At 32.9% G+C, this 19,031-nt stretch overlaps 1 protein-coding gene and 1 long non-coding RNA gene across 3 annotated transcripts; one reads left to right on the top strand and one right to left on the bottom strand.

The window, feature by feature from the left end:
* Positions 1-2,709: 2,709 nt before the first annotated feature.
* LOC108483257 (uncharacterized) lies at positions 2,710-12,839 on the bottom strand. Its single transcript, XR_001871030.2, has 7 exons — positions 12,096-12,839; positions 11,848-12,010; positions 9,164-11,533; positions 8,969-9,067; positions 8,392-8,605; positions 3,176-3,605; positions 2,710-3,079 (listed from the first exon to the last, which is right to left on the bottom strand). It is a non-coding gene; the product is annotated as an uncharacterized LOC108483257 (long non-coding RNA).
* LOC108483256 (transcriptional activator DEMETER-like) lies at positions 7,208-18,267 on the top strand. Of its 2 annotated transcripts, none has more exons than XM_053029415.1 (20): positions 7,208-7,388; positions 7,819-8,591; positions 8,924-10,909; positions 11,028-11,378; positions 11,928-12,018; positions 12,103-13,486; positions 13,598-13,677; positions 13,842-13,926; positions 14,020-14,111; positions 14,194-14,262; positions 14,339-14,375; positions 14,485-14,567; positions 15,412-15,846; positions 16,217-16,253; positions 16,337-16,394; positions 16,651-16,790; positions 16,883-16,948; positions 17,165-17,279; positions 17,379-17,417; positions 17,812-18,267. In XM_053029415.1, exons 2-20 carry the CDS (start codon positions 8,048-8,050, stop codon positions 17,925-17,927), a joined length of 5,808 nt encoding a protein of 1,935 aa, XP_052885375.1. In that variant the 5' UTR covers positions 7,208-7,388; positions 7,819-8,047; the 3' UTR covers positions 17,928-18,267. The 2 variants fall into 2 exon arrangements, with proteins under 2 accessions (XP_052885375.1, XP_017642034.1); XM_017786545.2 differs by lacking the exon at positions 7,208-7,388 and adding an exon at positions 7,403-7,575.
* The last annotated feature ends 764 nt before the right edge of the window (positions 18,268-19,031 follow it).

Here is a 19,031-nt window from a genome sequence, read left to right as displayed (position 1 = left end):
TGCATATGATGGTTTGATTTTAATTTTTGTTACTCATTTAGAAATTCTTTTATCATATTAATAATTTTTATAATAATCAATATTTTTAATATATAAATTATGTAATTGTGTAGTACAGTTTATACTACTAAATATGACATAAGAAATTAATATATAATTACATTTTATCAACCAAATATATTAAGGAATTACAATTCTTTGTAATTATAAGAGTGTAATTACTACTTGAGAATTACATTTTCATCCAATTACTTTGTACTATCCAAACAAACCTTCATAACTTACTCTATTAAACGATAAATGATTTTTTAAACAAAAAATGTTAACTCCGCTAAAATTAACCTTATTTGATTCTTTTTTATTAATACAAGAATTAAATTGACAAACATAATATTAGAAAGACTAATTTAATCTAATCTATACAATAAAACAACATTTTAACTATATTCACCCTTAAATTATATAAAAAATTAATCTCCTTAAATTTCAAGAAATAAAGGTGATGAAAAAAATGTGTTTAGTTAAAAATGATTTTAAAAATAAAATTAAAAATCAATAAAAAACCTTCTGCTGAAAATATTTTTGTAAAACTATAAAGGTAATTTTTTAAAAAATAATTTTTAAATATCAAATTTATTACCCTAATTAAAAATATATAAATATAAGACTTTTTTAAAACTTTATTTTAATTTTAACTAAACAAAAAGCAATCATGTATTGCAATAAAAATACAGTTTAATCACAGCAAAAGTTGAAAACATATGTTTAGTAGAGTTCGAAGAGTTGAAAACATATGAATGATTTGAACCTGACAAACGAGCTGATTTATGACAGGTGACAATTGATTCAGTGTTTACCATACTCAGCTCCAAGAAATGTCGAGTCGTATTCAAGAACGATACACTGTTAACGACTGAAACTCATGCCATTAGACACCAAACAACTAGGCTTATTTTTCAAAATGACCCAAAATGTTTTATTAATTACGAAAATAACTTATTTACAAAATCTTGTATAAAAATGATTTATTTTGAACAATGAACTTTAGCGTCGTCGTTGTCATTGACGGCACCACCCTTTATAATTGACTAATCATTGGTTAGTTTAATAAAAACTAATTTTTTTAGGTGCTGATGTTGCCATTTGCGACATCAATATGTATATTTGTACAATCACTTTAAAATAGTGATATTTTGTAAGAAAAAAATAATATTTTAGTAGGTTTCGCTGTTGTCATTGGCGGCACCAATTTTTTATTTTTTATAAATTTGTGTCAAAAAATATGACGAGATAAGTAAAAAAAATTTGGTCTCGTCGTTACCTTTGCCGACACCTCTCTAATTTTTATTTTAAATAAAAAGGTGAGGTTGAAATGAAAAAAAAAAAAAAAGAACCTGAGCCTCAAAAGATAGGCTTTGCACTAGATGCAACAACGACAAAGTGAATCATTGATCGAGTGAAACAAAGAAAAGAAACTAAGAAGCAATTAATTAATATAAAAATTAAAAGTTGATATCATTTGACAATTAATTAATGCATTTACTTCTCCATTTTCTTTCATTCCCAAGGTGCATCCTTTTTCCTTCCATTTGCTTTAACTTCTTTCCTCTTTACCTTTCCATTTTACTCTTCTTTCTTTATTGCATTCATCCCCTCTTTCTTCTCCCTGGTTCCAACAGTTTTCCCTTCTTCTTTTTTGTTCCAAGCTTTTTTTTTTCACTTTTTTAATTGTTTTATGGAAGATCAAATTTGTTCAAGTTTCAGAAAAGTTACAGCATTCAACATGCCTTTCACTCGGAACCTCCATTCTTCATTCATTATTTCTGCTTCCCTTCTACTCTTCTCTTCAACTTTGCTCTTTTCTTTTTAATTGAAGCTATATTGAATTTTTAAGGTTTTAAACAACCATAAACGGTGTAGTTTTAAGTTTTAGGTTTGAATTTTTTTATTAAATTAACTGGTACCGCCAATGACAACAATAGCAAAAAAAAATTGTCATTGGCAGCACCTACTAAAATAATTTTTTTTTTAAGGAATAAGATATTTTAAACGGGTGGATACATGTATTTATATTTGTGCCGCCAATGTCAGTAGTGGCCCTAGATTTACTATTCAAAATGAGTCATTTATGTACATGATTTTCAAGGTAGGTTATTTTTTTAAAATAATTAAAAATTTTAGATCATTTTTATATTAAAAAATGGTCAAAGAACTAACATATGGAATCAACAAACTCAACAGGACATACAACAAATAATCATATTTTCTTTGAATTAAAAATTATTTTTAATTTCTTGTATTATTTATTTTATTATTTTCCATATATATTTTATTGAGTTAATTAAATAATAATTTACATTTCATTAAAAATATTCCACAATTTCACATCATCCATCAATTATTTTAACGATACTTTCATCAAATTTATTAAAAAATAGTTTAGAAAAAAAAGTGTTGACCGTCAAGAAAAACTCAAAATACAATTAAAACTATCGACAAAAGCGCAAACCTTAATGGCTAAATTTGTCATTAAACCTTAATTATTTTTAAAAATTATTTAAAAACTTACAAATAATGTTAAAGCCATACAATAAAAAAATTCTCAAAATAAATCTAAAAATTCAAAACCCAAAATTATTATTAAAAAAAACAAAAATCCAATTAGTTGAAAAAAATCCTAAAAGACTAACCGAACCCATATTACTAAAAAGGAAAAAAAAAAAACTATTTTGCTTTTTGTATCAAAACCACAACCATACACAAGTTCAAAAGACAAAGTCAAATAAGTTCCAAGACAGATTCTACAACAGTAGACTATGACCATGATGCGATAAAATCTTTTATTTTATAGTTATAATAATTAATTTTACTTTCACTGTTATTTTTAACTTTACTGAAAGTAAACGCACTTTAATCCAAAGAAACCATCTTGTTTAACTGTTTTTCAGCTATATTTTTAATCCTTGGTTCTTTGTCCCCAGTCAAGTAACTTGAATTTTCAGCTCTCAATTCCTCCACCACATTCCAACTGTTACCTCTTGATGCTTTCTTTCAAAGACATTGGAACCGCACACCCATTCTACAACCAAAATAATCAAATAAAGAATTTCAATTTCAGCACTCATAAAAAGAAAAAAAAAAGTTAAATTCAATAAATAAATTTACAATCACGTACCTCTTTGTGAAATTAGTTTATCACTGAGGTTCAAAAATATTTTTGAAAAATTTGATAGTTTTAACCATTGCTGTCAAAAAGTACTTTTGAGAAAATAAAATATCAACTTTAGACATGATGTCGTAAAGTAAAATTTAATAGAGAGATAAAAAAATAACTTCATTGAAAAATGCTTCTCCAAAAGTTTCAAAAGCCAAAATTTTTAACTTTTGGCTTGGGTTAAAACCCTAGTTTAAAATCAAAGTTTGGTTTGAAAAACTGCTTGTTTACCACTTTTTTTTGTTTGAAATCAAGGTTTAAGCCTCAATGGTAAACACAACTGTATGATCACCGATAATTTTTTTCCGCTGCTTGAATAAGTATCGGAAATGTAAATTTGTACCCCCAATCCACAATAACCATGGATAACTCAAAGTATCGAGTGAATAACCTGAAAGTAAGAAGAAAACAAAATTTAACAATTAGGTTAACGTTGAATGAGTAAGAACAAGAAGATTATAACATAATGCTATCTTAGATGAATTGGGAATCAACAGAGCACTCGATGAATTGTTCATGTAGAGTTTGGTTTTTGTTTGTTTATTAAACTAAATAAATGAACATGAACAAGATTTTAAATAAACAAATCGAACACAAACAAAGCTTGTTTAGTTCATTTATGTTCATGAACAAACTCGTTTAATAAATCATTTAAAAGTTATTTATTGTTCCATTAGAATATATTAATAAAATTATTAATATTTATATTTGATTATTTTATATCTAAAAATAATATATATATATATATATGTTGTTTATTTGTTAGTTATTAATGAACATGGTTCAGTAAACATATTTGTTTAAATTAAACAAATAAATTTAAACATATATAATTTTAAATAAATAAAATAAACTTAAAAATAAATAAACGAACATGAACAAGGTTGATTCTTTCAAACTAAATTGATTTACAACCCTATAAATCATTAAAATACCACATAGGTTCTGACATGAAAAAAAAATGCCATGTGTTAAGAGTCATAATTTGCCCCTGCTGCCATGTTAGTTTTTTTTGTTTTTACCTAAACTGCTTTAGCTTTTGGAATCAAGTGTTTGAGGGAGCAAAAGGAAAAGTAATTCTTTTAATATATATATATATATATAAGTGGGAAAAAAATACTACAGGACTAATCTTATATAAAAGTCATATTTTATTATTATTAAAATAGTAATTTGGGTAAACCCAAATTATTTAAGACAAACTTTAGGTGGAATTTTAAATAGGTGTATTAAGAACATATTATTTTGAGAAATCTTTTCTATGATTTCAATGGAAGAAAGACCCCCAAAATTCACTCAACTATAGGAATTACTTCAGTAGCTATTGCACCTTAGATTTGTGCTAATATCTTGATTATACTTGAATCCAAATATCCCAAGGGATAAAGTCAATTTGGTCAGTACCATTAATTTCATAATTCATCTTCTATCATCTTAGCACACACTTAGCCAAAGGTCAAACTATCCCTCCATTTGAGTTGGAACTCAGACAAAGTTCTGAAATTTTTCGCAGCTCTCCCGGCCCCAATTTCTATCTTATTATAATTTTTTTTATTTACTTATAAAATAATTTTGTAAATAAATAATACTTGAAAAGGAGAACAAAAAAACCAAATCAGGTAAGAAATTTAAGAAGGCCCAACTCAGCCAGACAGCAAAATCTGCCTTGATTCATATTTTCCATTTTATTTTATTTACTCATTAATATATGTTGTGAAGAATAATACAAATTATATATTTTATTTACTGATGAAACATTAATATACTGAGAATGTATCAAATAATGAAATATGAATAAAAATGCAAGTAATTATTATTAGATTTTTGACTGAAATAAATGATAAGTTTTACGGTGTTCAACAATAATATATGTTTTTAAATTATATATTAATAGTTGCTTTTTCCATGTTATGTTAATCTATTTAATGAGATTTATAGATATGTAAGTTTCAATTAGCTATGGTTTAATTTCCCATTTGTCAATAATTAAAACAATATTGAGTAGATTGTTAGGTGTTTCTCTTCAAAATAGCATCTAACTTTATATAATATTTTAAAAATTAAAAAAAAACTGAATATTGGATATTTCCAATGCATTTTACATAGTTAATTTCTCTTACACATTTTTCCTATTTTTATATTTTACTATCTCTTGAATCTATTTCAAATGCCCATATTTAAGTTAGCACAATAATTGAGAAAATTTTAAAATATATTAAATTTTATAAAAAATGCAAGTAAATTATAGATTTATGGTTAAAACATGTTTGCCCAAATATTTGAAAAATGACTACTCAAATTTAAAAAATAAATAAAATTATGAGATGAATTAACTAGATCTATAGTAAAATAACTTTTATTGATAAAATAGTACAAAATTAAATAATTGTGTTAATTAATTTTGACTATATTGGTGGGACCTTTTCTTTAAAAGAGAACAATTTTTATTTTATTTTTAATTTAAATTAAATCCTCATTAAATGAAAATTAAAATAATCAAAATAATCTTTTAATTAAACATAAAATGTGTTAGATCAATTATTAATTTTATTAATTTTTTAAAAATATAATTTAATCTAGACTATATGTGTAAAATAAAAATTATTTAATATTATCTTTTATTTATAAATTAAAAAAGACTATACAAAATTTTAAATATCTTATAAAAAATAAATATAAACAAAACCTATAAAGAGATTATTTTACATTACGGCAACATGAAATGAGAGAATATAGTACGTAACATCATGCAGGCAAGCATTTAAAATAACTTTTATTATTATTATGGTTTTTATTTTAATGTGGGCACCCCTTCTCTTTTTGGTTGTGGCAGTCCAGACTCCAGTAAGTAAAAAAAAGACCGGCCGGTTCAGTTCAAAGCTAAATCACGTGTTTAGGTCATGTGGACCAAAACCACCACGTGTTCCTCTTAAAACTGTTGTCTTTTTGGCAAGTGACATATAAAGTAACTAAAACAACAATTTTTTTAAAATAGAATATTATTATTATTATAACTATCAAGAAATATAAATTTATTAAGTCAGGCCTAAAATCCATGAAATTTCACCACCTGCCGTTTTCATATAGATTTGCTTCTAAAATCTATAATTCTAATTTAAACGTTTATAACCAATTTCTTTATTTTAACACACACACACACAAAATATATATATATATATATATATATATATATTTGAATGAAAATTGTACAGGACCATAAAACTACTGTTTTAAACCTGTCCAATTTACATAGATTATTATTATTTCCACAAGTAACATGTGTTTTATTTATTTATAACAGTAACTTCTTTTACCTCCATTAAAATGGGTTAAATAATTTCCCAATTTTAACATTCAAAACAATTTTATTACAAAAACATGAAGACAGATCCATCATTTCCAATGGTATTTGTCTCATTCTAACTACATTCAAATAAAACATATTTTTCTTTTTCCTTATGGTAACACAAAAAAGAAAAAAACTCAACAGGGACCAGAGTTGCCTTGGATCAAGGAAAGAAAAGGTTTAGAATTTCATTAAAGTAAAAATAAAATAAAATAAAATAAAAATCACCACAAAATTTTAGAAATCATTTACTTCATCAATAATTATTATTTTTTTGAAAATGCAAAATTAAAAATTCACCACTTAATTTTCAAGAAAAAAAAGTTAAAAGAACAACTAATATTCCTTGCTTCATTGCCAATATTTTTTTAAAAAGTAAGAAAAGCAAGAATACATGCTTTCAAAATATATTAAAATCATAAAAAAAAAAGAAACACATGAAAACATGAGGTTGTTTAAATCCAACATCATATCAATTGAATCGAAGTTAAATTGGTTGTCCTATGAACCACTTAGAACCAATTGAATCGTAAAAAAAAAGCAACCTAAATTTTCTTTATTTTATGAACTTTAAATAATTTATTTAACTAAACCGGACCAACGGAAATAAAGTAAGCATTAATACACTAATAAATAATTTAGGGGTGCCCAGTTTTGTAAAACACTAAGTGGAGTGCCCAAAGTGGTAGTTTTAAATTTGATGAATTAAAGTTTTTCATTTTTTTCTCTCTCTTATTTTTTTCTCCTGGTTTTACCATAGAAACTGACTGGTTTTTTTCCGGCATTGACTATGCTCTGAAACCAAAGCTGACCCAGAACAACATAACGGTGAGATTACGCTAAGCATTAATATGTATTTTTTTTATATAAAATTTTGGACATTGATTTATGGTTTTAGCTTGGTTCATGTACATTGGCATAAACTCAATTCAGATGTTATTGCTTTAATATCATCAACAAGAATCTTCGAAGATATTAGCTAATTCTTTTAGTTAACAAATCCTGATTTAATTATGTGAGTAATACAATTTATTTTTGTTCACAGAAATTGAATTACATGACTTTTTTGCTTTTATCTAGTTTCCCATTTCGTTCATGCTTTCCATATTTTTCCAGGACAGAAATGGTATGTTAACTTTTTATTAGTTGTTGGGAATTTATTTGGAAATGGCTTTCTAAATCATTTATTTATATCTTAGATGCTGATTTGTTATGCTAGTTTTCTACCTGAGACATTTCTTTTATAAATTATTTTCAGGTGTTTCTGGGTTTTTTTTATGTTGAGGATGTTAGGTGGAGATTGGGTGATTTGGGAGGAAAGGATAAAGCAATGGGGTGGGAATTTTTTCTTGAGAATATTGGAATTTTGGTGATTTTCCTGGAAATTTTTCAGGAATTGGACCTTCTTTAGAATTTAAAGTATTTTTTTCCAAGAATAAAAAGTGGAAGAAAGAGCTGGTTCAAGGATTTTTGCGTTACAATCCAAGATGAATTTTGGTGAAGATTTTTCAATTCCACAGGGAAAAGAATTCGAGTTTACGGGTTCTTGGATACCGGTAACCCCACAAAAGCCTATCCCAACAGGATCGAATCCGATCCAGGTGAACGGGCAAGGGAACCAGTTTGGAAAAGAAAATTGGCAGGAACTTGCTGAATTTCCTACGGGATATGTTCAAGATATCCTAAATAACAATGGAGTTGCTCACAGTTTCAACCAGGATCAATATTTTGGCAGCATAAATTTAGCAAAGAATAACAGGATGATCAATAACATTGCAGGTTCTTATAGACTTGTTCTTCAAAATGAAAGCTCGAGTTGGAATGATCATACCTGGGCAAATCTTCTGGCAACCAGAAATGCCGCAGATGGTTTTGCCTCTGCAAACAGAATCGCCAGCTTAGGCAGCGGTAATACACTGCCAATTCCGAATTTGCATCCTCAAGAAGAAAACTGGAGACGTTCCAGCTCACACCAATCCTCAAGTTCGCACTTCATGAGAAATACCGACGGCTTCCTCCAGATGCCGCAATGTAAGTGGTTAAACCTGTTTAAAACAGAAAATTGTGCAAATTTTCATTTTACTTCCAAACACAAGTATATGGCAATTGATTTTACTGTTTCTTTTACTATAGTAGTTCAGAGTTCATATGTAACAGACGGTTTGCGCTTATCCTGCAGAACTTTGTAATTTTTCATTATTGCAGATTCTCTTTATTAAGCTAATAGAATTCAATAAACTTTATATGAAATTGTGCAAGTCCGTTACAATGCCATGGAAAACGCGTCACGACAACATTGGTTCAACCAAATGTGCTTGATTCTCGTCATTAGTAAATCTGTTTATTGAATGTTACTTTTACAGATGGATTTCCGATACCTTCTATGCCAATCTGCAATTTAAACTCACCAGCGAGGACAGAAGTCGGTGCACCCTCTCATTTCAACACCTCATTTCAATCCTTGCTAGCAACACCAGATCAAACAGAGAAGACAAGGAAGCAGAATCCTGCAGCAGACGAAAACTCAGTTTCTGAAAAGGAGCAGGAAAGTATAATTGTATGCAATAAAAAGGAATTTTCTCAACAGAACCGTGATCTCTTACAGAATATTGTCGATTCATCATCTGTGATCATTTCAGCACCAATGGAGGAAAAGGACTCTGAAAGGGGAAGTGTCCAAGGTATAGATCTGAATAAGACTCCCCAGCAAAAACCACCTAAACGAAGAAAACACAGGCCCAAGGTTATTGTGGAAGGCAAACCCAAAAGAACTCCAAAGCCGACCACTACAGCAAACGTCAACTCCAAGGACAACCCAAGTGGGAAGAGGAAGTATGTACGCAGGAAAGGTCTGACAGAACTAGCAACTCAACATGCAGATCCAACAAAGGCGTCTGACTCAACTGCTGGAACTCCAGCGAAGAGGAAGTATGTACGCAAGAAAAGGCCAAAAGAACCAGCTGATGAACTGATAGATTCTGCAAACAAATCTGCTTGTGATGCTGGGATAACTATTAGGGGGAAATGCATGCACGAGACCAACCAGAAAGAATCAGCAAGTCCGCAAGGAGATTGCATAAGGGACTCTGATCCTAGTCCCGTGTGTGCTCCAAGATCCTGCAGAAGAGCATTGAATTTTGACTTGGAAAACACTGGAAATGGAAGTCTGGCTGGTATACTTAATCACCAAGAGATGCTCAGTAGTAAGTCCTCTGAATCTCGCTCCATGGGATTTTCCAGTGTAGGGAATAGTGGGTTTAAAACAAGATTCACTACACAGTCTAATCAACAGAGTGGATTGGCTGTGGAAAACCCACAACTACAAGCTGAATGTAGTCACTCCCCCTTCATGAAGAAAATGATGCCAATTGATTACATGTCCCTGCCAGGTATCACAGCAGCTACAGCCTCCCGACTTCAAGCAAAGGAGCTGATGGAAAATGTAAATGTCATGGCAAGGAATGCAAACATGTATGACATTGATTTGAACCAAAATAGCTACAGAAATGGGTACACTTCCGCACAGCAAGCTATCCAATTTGTTTCACAAAGAAGAAACTGGGAAAATATTGATGGGACCAAGGAATTCATGTTTGAAGGACACCCTCAGTCAGTAGCAACAGTTTTGTCCAACTTTAATGAAGGTAGGGGATCCAAGAGAGATCACTATCATGCCATTGAGCAGGGACAATTCAGCACAGCAGGTACTGTGAGTTCCTTGCTATCCCAAGCGATATTCCAAGCGGATGAAGGTTATAGAAATGGCTGCAGTAATGAGGCAGCCTTTCCCCAGGCTTCGAAAAGAAGGATAATTGAGGATGAATTCCATGCATATAAGTACGGAATGAAGTGTTCAGTGTCGCATGCTGCAGGACTACTTCAAACAGAAGGCACAAATGATGTTAATGCAGGAAAATTTACATCACTGAGAGATTGTGGAACATCTGATCCCCATTTTCGAAGTGATAGCATAGACAGGAGAAAAGGTAGCGTGTTTAGCCAACTCACAGGGAACAGGTATGTAAACTCTACAGCTGGTGATCTGACTTCTTCAAAGCAAAATATTTTGTCCCAACTGCATTCAGGCATCGAAAAAGTAGGAAACATAAATGGGTTAGCTCTAGTCCATAACTTAGCCACAATTGAGAACCGCAATCTTCTTCTACCAACTACCCCTGAGAAGGTCCCTACACCTCGAACTGGATTGGTTGGCCAAACATTCCATACCAATGTTTCAGAAAACAAGAAAAGAGAACCTGGTCTGCCCAGAAATGTTCCATTCACAGTTGGAAAGATGGTGCAAGAAAAGAAACAAGTGTCTGAGAACCAGCAGTCCACCAAAGCAAGAGGTACTAACAAACTTTTATCTTTCATCAACTGTAGTACCTTGAAACTCTTGTCTAGAAATTTTTCCCAAAATGTTCTACTGACCACCACTTCATCAACTGTTCTTGGTAAAATATGCAGGGCCATCAGCAAAACATGTATCTCTCAATCCAGTCGAGGAGATAATTAATAGATTCAAGGGTCTCACTCTTGAAGAAAAGAACAACAAACCCAAGGCAGAACTGCAGAATGCACTTGTTCTATACAATGGAGCTGGAACAGTTGTCCCTTTTGAGGGGTTTGAGTCTATCAAGAAAAAAGTACGACCTAGAGTGGACCTTGATCCAGAGACAAATAGGGTATGGAATTTGTTGATGGGAAAGGAGGGAGAAGACACTGAAGGAACAGATAAGGAAAAATGGTGGGAAGAAGAAAGGAGAGTTTTTCATGGCAGAGTTGATTCATTTATAGCAAGAATGCATCTTGTACAAGGTACAGCCTTTTACATGTTTGGTCCCAATATTCTGTAGTACAAAGAGTTCTGCTTCTGCTCCCCAGATTAATGTCGTCCTGGACCTTTTGATACATGATAAAAACCATTAGGAGTGTGTTTTTTGTGCATTGGGGTATAAGAAACACTGGTTTGCCTGCATAAACAACAAGATATTACAGCATGATAAAGAAATATTTCCAGCCATATTCATCACAAAATTGCCAAGCTAGCATAATATTCACTGCTCTAAAACTACTGGAACTTTTTTTTGGTAAAATAGCTTTATGGCATCTGAAAATTGAAGTTCACTCAAACAAGATAAGAACTTCAAATAATTGAACTACCATAATAGAAACTATATATTTATACTACAGCTCCGACTAAATCTAAGTTCCTTCATGAGAGAATTTGGAATTTTAGTGCCTTTTGTGTAGCCCACATGCAACAAATTGTATCGATCAAAATTACCTTAATATTCAGCATAAACACTTCACTTGGGTCTTGTAGATTGTAGCATGTATGCTGACCAGTGTCATAAAACCTTGCAGGAGATAGGCGCTTCTCAAAATGGAAGGGATCTGTGGTGGATTCTGTAATAGGAGTCTTCCTAACCCAAAATGTTTCCGACCACCTGTCAAGGTAAGTTATTGTTCATACTGGAAGTACATATAAACATGAAAAATTGCAAGCAAAAAAACATTTTCCCACTTTCCTACCATGCAGCTCTGCCTTCATGTCTCTAGCAGCAAAGTTTCCTTTGAAGTCATCATGCAAAGGAGACTGCAATGCGGAGAGAACAACAATACTAATTGAAGAACCAGAAGTGTGTGAACTGAATTCAGAAGAAACCATCAAATGGCATGAAAAGCCATTCAGGCATCAACTTGACAGCCAAAGCTCCATGACTCCCAACAGGTCAACAGATTACCAGAGGAACAGTGAGTATTCAGGTATAGAGAGAACAAGCTTTATGGGAACATATAGTCAAAGCTTGGAGGAAGAAGTGCTATCATCGCAAGGTTCTTTTGATTCCTCAGTTATTCAAGCAAATGGAGGAATTAGAACCTACTCAGGCTCCTACTCAGAAACAGAAGATCCTACTATGAGCTGCAAATTCCTCAGCATTCATGGTTCAACCCTTGACCAGATAGAGAACAGTGCCTCAGTTGAGGAATTTTACCATTGTGCAAGTGGGAGCTCACAACTTCAAGAAGGAATAAAATATAAACAGTCAGAAGTTACAGAAGAGGGGCAGACATCAAGGCTGGAAAGAACAGAGAATCTCAAATGGTCTTCCTCATTCAATCAAGATAACAACTTTAGAAATCAACAATTTCGGGTACAAGCGTTTGGAGCGAGCAGCCATCCCCTACACATGACTTTGGAGTCTGAACCATGGGAAGGAGAAGGCCTTGAACCTTTCAGAGAAGAGTGCATGTCTTCCTGGGCTTCAACTGCTTCTGGACTCAACAAGCCAAAACAACCAGGTCAAAATGGAGGTAAAATCATGGTCCAACACAATGGACAACCAATAAGTCAAGATATGGCCATGACAACCTTGAATACCTTATCAGGTGAGCACGTAATGCACCAAAAAGAAGTCCATACTAGAAGTAATCAACTTTGCAACAATCATCAAGAAAAGAGGAAGGACTTCCAATCAGAAAGCACATCAGTCACAATGCCTCCAACCACTGATGCAGTAGCTAAGATGCAGAAAAGTACCTCATTATCTGCTGCAAATACCCACAAGCTCACAGAAAGACCTTCTGATATTGAAAGGATGACGGCATCAGATAAGGGCAAAGCTACAGAAAACAGAGAGGTTCAATCCAATGCAAAGGAACCAATGCATTCTTCTGAAAACCAGCTTGGAGAAAGTAGCAGCTTAAAGCCCAAAAGAAGAAAGGCTCAGGAAGGGAAAAATAATGCAACTGACTGGGACCAGTTGAGGAAACAGGTGCAGGCCAATGGTTTAAAAAAGGAAAGAAGCAAAGATACCATGGATTCCCTGGATTATGAAGCAATGAGAAACGCTAATGTTAATGAGATTTCTAACACCATCAAAGAAAGAGGGATGAACAACATGTTAGCAGAACGAATCAAGGCATGTGAAATGAATTCAATTTCTAAGTAACTAATATTAGCTAGGAGTAGCTCGAAGTATTTATTAAGCAGCATTTACAACATATTTAAAAGTACTTGAAAGTTTTTGCAGGATTTCTTGAACCGACTGGTTAGAGACCATGAAAGCATTGATCTGGAATGGTTAAGAGATGTCCCCCCTGATAAAGCAAAGTAAGCCATCTCAAGTTTCACAGTTAATTCTTCATTGTTACAGTTATTACCTTCATAAATAACAAAAGCCTTCATGGCTTCAACTAAATCAGAGTGAATAACAACTGATCTCCTGCATCTATGAAGTTTATGTTAATGGCATCATAAAATTGTTTATGTTGTAGGGATTATCTTTTAAGCATACGGGGATTGGGGCTGAAAAGCGTGGAGTGTGTACGGCTTTTAACTCTTCACCATCTTGCTTTTCCAGTAAGACTCAGAATAAAAATTTACTTACAATTCTAGTTTTGACAAGATCAACAACACTGCTCATCCAATTTGTAACATTTACATTTTTTGAAGGTTGACACAAATGTTGGACGAATAGCAGTTAGGCTGGGATGGGTTCCTCTCCAACCACTGCCTGAGTCACTACAGTTGCACCTCCTAGAATTGTAAGTAATAGACATTTAACCACTTAACATCATTTTTTTCTCATTGTCTCATTGCTCACAGATGTTAATAAGTTCCTCTTAGGTACCCAATACTGGAGTCAATTCAAAAATATCTCTGGCCAAGATTATGCAAACTTGATCAAAATACATTGTAACCTCGTAACCCCTCTTTTAGATATATGTGAAATCATAAAAGACTTTTACTTATCTATGCACTACTGGTACAGGTATGAACTACATTATCAAATGATTACATTCGGAAAGGTATTTCACTAGGTTCACTTTTACATCAATGCTTCATAAATTAGAATCATGTTTTGAAGTCAGGCCTTTAAAGAGCAGCAATAAGCTCATGCACTAACATGTTATGTAGGTGTTCTGCACAAAGAGTAAACCAAATTGCAATGCATGTCCAATGAGAGGGGAATGCAGGCACTTTGCAAGTGCTTTTGCAAGGTTAGTGTCCAGCCTATTTCCAGCTTGCCTTTATAATGTCACAATAACTCAGGCAGATAGAAATAAGCATTGCTCATCAGCATATATCTAAATTTCAGGCAAGAGAATCAATATCAGAATCTAAGTCTTTAAAGTGTTCTTTGCTGAGTTACTGATTAGTAATCATTTATTGATGTTTTACTTTTGTTATCTGCGTAATCATAACTAAGAAACATATATGAGAAACTCAACAACCTTAAACCATGCCAAGCCACTAGCTTCAACTTCTATTGGCGTCCAACATTGGTCTTTGTTCCCTAAGGCAGTAAAGGTCTTGAAGCATCCAAGAATAACTAGTATTCAATTTGGTATTCAGTCATTTCAATTGACAACTACCTGGATCTAAAATCACATAGATACTTAACATAGCCATGAATTAGTTGTGTGGTAGGCATCCCATTGATGTGGAAACATTAATTGTGTCGTGTACATAAAGGGGAGTCCAAGGTATCCCACTATAAAACAAAAAGGACCTGTCTTAAACCTTTCAAATTCCCAATAGTGTAGATGCTTCTTTCCTCTATGTGAAGTTGGCACACACATCAGCCAAGGAATCCAAGTCTCCAAAAAGCAAAAACAAACTAATATCCCAACAAACTTTAAAGTAATAAGATAAAAAAATAAATGCATATAGTGATAAAAATGAAATACATCCACCTTCAAGACCCAAAGAAGACAACTTAGGAGGATTAAATCAATGGTAAAAATAAAAACAGAAAGGTCAGGAACTCTTAAAACCACCTACCTTGGCTTCCAAAAGTCTGAACTTTATGTTTCACATTTGTGCCAACTTTCCTTCATGCAGTGCAAGGTTCGCACTACCGGGACCTGAAGAGAGAAGTATAACAAGTTCAACTGCTCCAATGATCTCTGAGACAAACCCTACCAGAGCTGGGAATCAAATTCCATTACCTCCGCCAGTGCATAACTTGCTTAAAGTAGGGCCTAATGTTGGCAACAATGAACCTATCATTGAGGAGCCTGCAACACCTGAACCAGAGCATGCAGAAGGATCAGAGAGTGATATTGAAGATGCAAGCTATGATGATCCAGATGAAATTCCCACAATAAAACTCAACATTGAAGAGTTCACAGCAAACCTACAGCATTACATGCAGGGCAATATGGAACTCCAAGAAGGGGACTTGTCAAAGGCTTTAGTAGCTTTGAATCCTGATGCTGCTTCTATCCCTACTCCAAAATTGAAGAATGTAAGCAGGCTACGAACAGAGCACTATGTGTAAGTGGATATTTTCCCCATCGTGTGACCAAAGTACCAAACACCAACCTATGATCATGGAAAACCCTGTTAATATAGTGGTCAGAAGGGGCTAAATTATTGAATGAAAATGGCTCATGAAAGTTCTATTAGCCCAGAAAATGTATCAGTAGAATACACTCTAGATAAAAATGTGCTCAACATACTTACTTCCTGCTCCCAAATTTGGCCTACAGTTATACTTGGAAATTGCTTTAAAAAGTAGACTTGCTGGTATAGAGGGAAAAGAAGTCTAGATCAGAGAACTTTGATGTCAACTAATTAGTAGTTTATAATTGTGACTGTGTGCAATAAACTACATTATATTCTGATACTAGCTGCAATGATGCAGATATGAGCTTCCAGATAAACATCCTCTCTTGAAACAGGTAAGTTATTCTTGAGTTCTCAAAAATTCTGCAATTTCAATGCATAACATACTATTCTAACTTCCATCTTTCAATATTTATAGATGGAAAAGCGGGAACCTGATGATCCTAGCCCCTATCTTCTTGCAATATGGACACCAGGTAAAAAGAATACCTTTGAATGTCAAGCTATATAAAGCAGGCTAAGAGATAGGCACAACACAGCTCATGCCGTTTATGATATACTTCTGTAAATAGGATACAATGTTAAGATCACACCATAGATTGTCGTTGTGTTAATAGGATATGTCATCATAGTTAGAATTCAAACTACACATTGACAAGTGCTACTCAAAAAGATGTTGTCTGCTTTACTACAAATTAATTAGATGAGCTTCTGTAAACATGTATTCAATAGGTGAAACTGCAAACTCAATTCAACCACCAGAACAAAGTTGTGGGTCCCAGGAACCAGGAAGACTGTGCAATGAGAAGACCTGCTTTGCTTGCAACAGTGTAAGAGAAGCTAACACTGAGACAGTCCGAGGAACCATCTTGGTGAGCAAGATTTACACATATATAAATGTTATGGAAGCACAATTCGCAAATACCTCCAAGATTCACTGACATTGGCATCACAATGTGTACAGATACCTTGTAGAACTGCAATGAGAGGAAGCTTTCCCCTAAATGGGACTTATTTTCAAGTTAATGAGGTACTCTTGTTCAGGCTATTGCCAACTCTAATTCTTAGAAGCCTCAGAAGTCAGAAGAAAGGGGTCAAGTGGGATCTGGGAAACCAGAAGGCAAAACCTTACAAATTATCTTTCAGTATTCAAGAACTAACATTTTGTTGATTCCTACACTCCCTAGCACGTATAATTTATTTCAGTATTAGATGTTTATAAAATTAATTTGCTATTACCACGCAGGTCTTTGCAGATCATGATTCAAGCCTCAATCCAATCGACGTTCCAAGGGAATGGATTTGGAATTTACCAAGACGAACTGTATACTTTGGAACATCTGTATCATCAATATTTAAAGGTAAGAAATTACCCACCAAGCTTTTGAACATTAAAATTGTTGTACTGGTTCAGTAGTAAAGGAGAAAGGTTACTTACAAAACTAATCTTTGTCTACTAGGACTTTCGACCGAGGGAATTCAGTACTGCTTTTGGAAAGGTATGAAATTATACTTCTAAGTATTTGAATATCATATCTGCATGCAACAAACACAAGCTTCTCATTAGGCACACAAAGGAATGGTTATTTAATACAATAAGTTCATACACTTACAAATAATTTCCTACTAGAAAACCAGGTTTTATCATTTTTTTCTTCTCTAACATTTTGAACACTCTAAAAAGGTTTTAAAAAGCGACCATGCATTTATTGAAGAATAACAGCTATTATAAGACATCCCTAGTTCAAAATCCTTCCAGAAGTATTGCAATTACTATGGAATGAAGTTCAGTCAAGCCATATTTCACTCTTTTGAGAACTAGCGATGAATGATGATCTTGCAATTTAGCATGCTTTCACCCATGCACCTTTAACTGACTCAAATTATTTGCAGGATTTGTTTGCGTAAGGGGATTTGACCAAAAAACTCGAGCACCCCGGCCACTAATGGCCAGATTGCACTTTCCTGCCAGTAAGCTGGCCAAGATGAAGACTGAAAACAACAAATGAACCAGCCATAAAACAAAGATGATTGTTACCGCAAGGTACCAACTAGTGTTGATCCGTAAAGGTAACTAAAATAGCCAACCAGTATCTGCCCTTACAGAGAACAAAAATTTGCAGCCGTAGCAGAGAAGAAATTTTTTAACTGACATTGTTGTACACAATTGTTCTTTGTCTAACATGAGATGTAACATGAGATGCATTTACCCATGTTAGCACATCAGAACGAACTGTTTGTTAGTGAAATTTTGAACCCCATGGTAAGTGGACCAATGTAGTCTGTCAATTTAACAAAACTGTGATGTTATTTAAATTCATGCTCTAAAGAGAGCCATTTTTTCAATAATAGCCAGAAATATTTTTCCCTACTCATGCTCCAATCTGTAATACAGTCTAGACTTGGCAATTCGTTTATCTATGTCTTGTGTTGTGTTGGTATTATTTTTCATGTCATATCATGCTTAAGGTGTTACATGCTTTCAAAAGAGTTGACATGTTAGAATTATATAATTACATACATTTTGACAATCGTGTATTCATATCATGTTACTTTTTCATGTCATGTTTGCGCCAATACATACGCATTATATGTGCAGATAGAAATAAAACAGTCACGATAATTGTTACACCCTGCAGTGGACTTCATATCTGCAATGATCACAACTAAGGCGTAGTTGAGTTCCATTACCATCTGTACTCACACCTTTTAGTGCTTCAACAACTATTTAACTTCAACATCTCATTGCTAATTTCAGTTTCATTTAGAGGACAGAGAGACATTTCTCACAAACCTTATTTACCAAACTCTTTCTACTAAAATAGAGAATGCTTTAACCTTTCAAATGGTAAAATATTTCAACAAGCTGTGAAATGCCTTATGCTTATAACATGATAAAAATAACATGAGGTGTAAAAAGCTTTCTTACCACTTAATTGCTTCATTGACAAGAAGTCACCCTTCATTATATTAGACTAGGACCTGGTCCATTACTTTGTAACAAGCCCATGGTTAACATTCATAAGTGTACGACTGACATACTTCTAAACAACTTCTGACATCAATGTTTATTAGAAGGAAAAGATAAGTACCTTCTGCAAATACTTCTCCAT

The sequence above is a fragment of the Gossypium arboreum genome, chromosome 1, assembly GCF_025698485.1.
Source record: "Gossypium arboreum isolate Shixiya-1 chromosome 1, ASM2569848v2, whole genome shotgun sequence".
In the NCBI taxonomy this organism is placed as follows: domain Eukaryota; kingdom Viridiplantae; phylum Streptophyta; class Magnoliopsida; order Malvales; family Malvaceae; genus Gossypium; species Gossypium arboreum.
Note: the sequence above shows the minus strand (reverse complement) of the source record. Positions and strands in the feature narration are given on the sequence as shown.

What these genes read in the sequence shown, in the direction of transcription:
- LOC108483256 (XM_053029415.1), top strand. Translation starts at nt 8,048, where the DNA reads ATGAATTTTGGTGAAGATTTTTCAATTCCACAGGGAAAAGAATTCGAG. An exon ending in TTTGCAAGTGCTTTTGCAAG is followed by an intron (nt 14,568 to 15,411) that starts GTTAGTGTCCAG and finishes TCCTTCATGCAG; the next exon opens with TGCAAGGTTCGCACTACCGG. An exon ending in CTTATTTTCAAGTTAATGAG is followed by an intron (nt 16,949 to 17,164) that starts GTACTCTTGTTC and finishes ATTACCACGCAG; the next exon opens with GTCTTTGCAGATCATGATTC.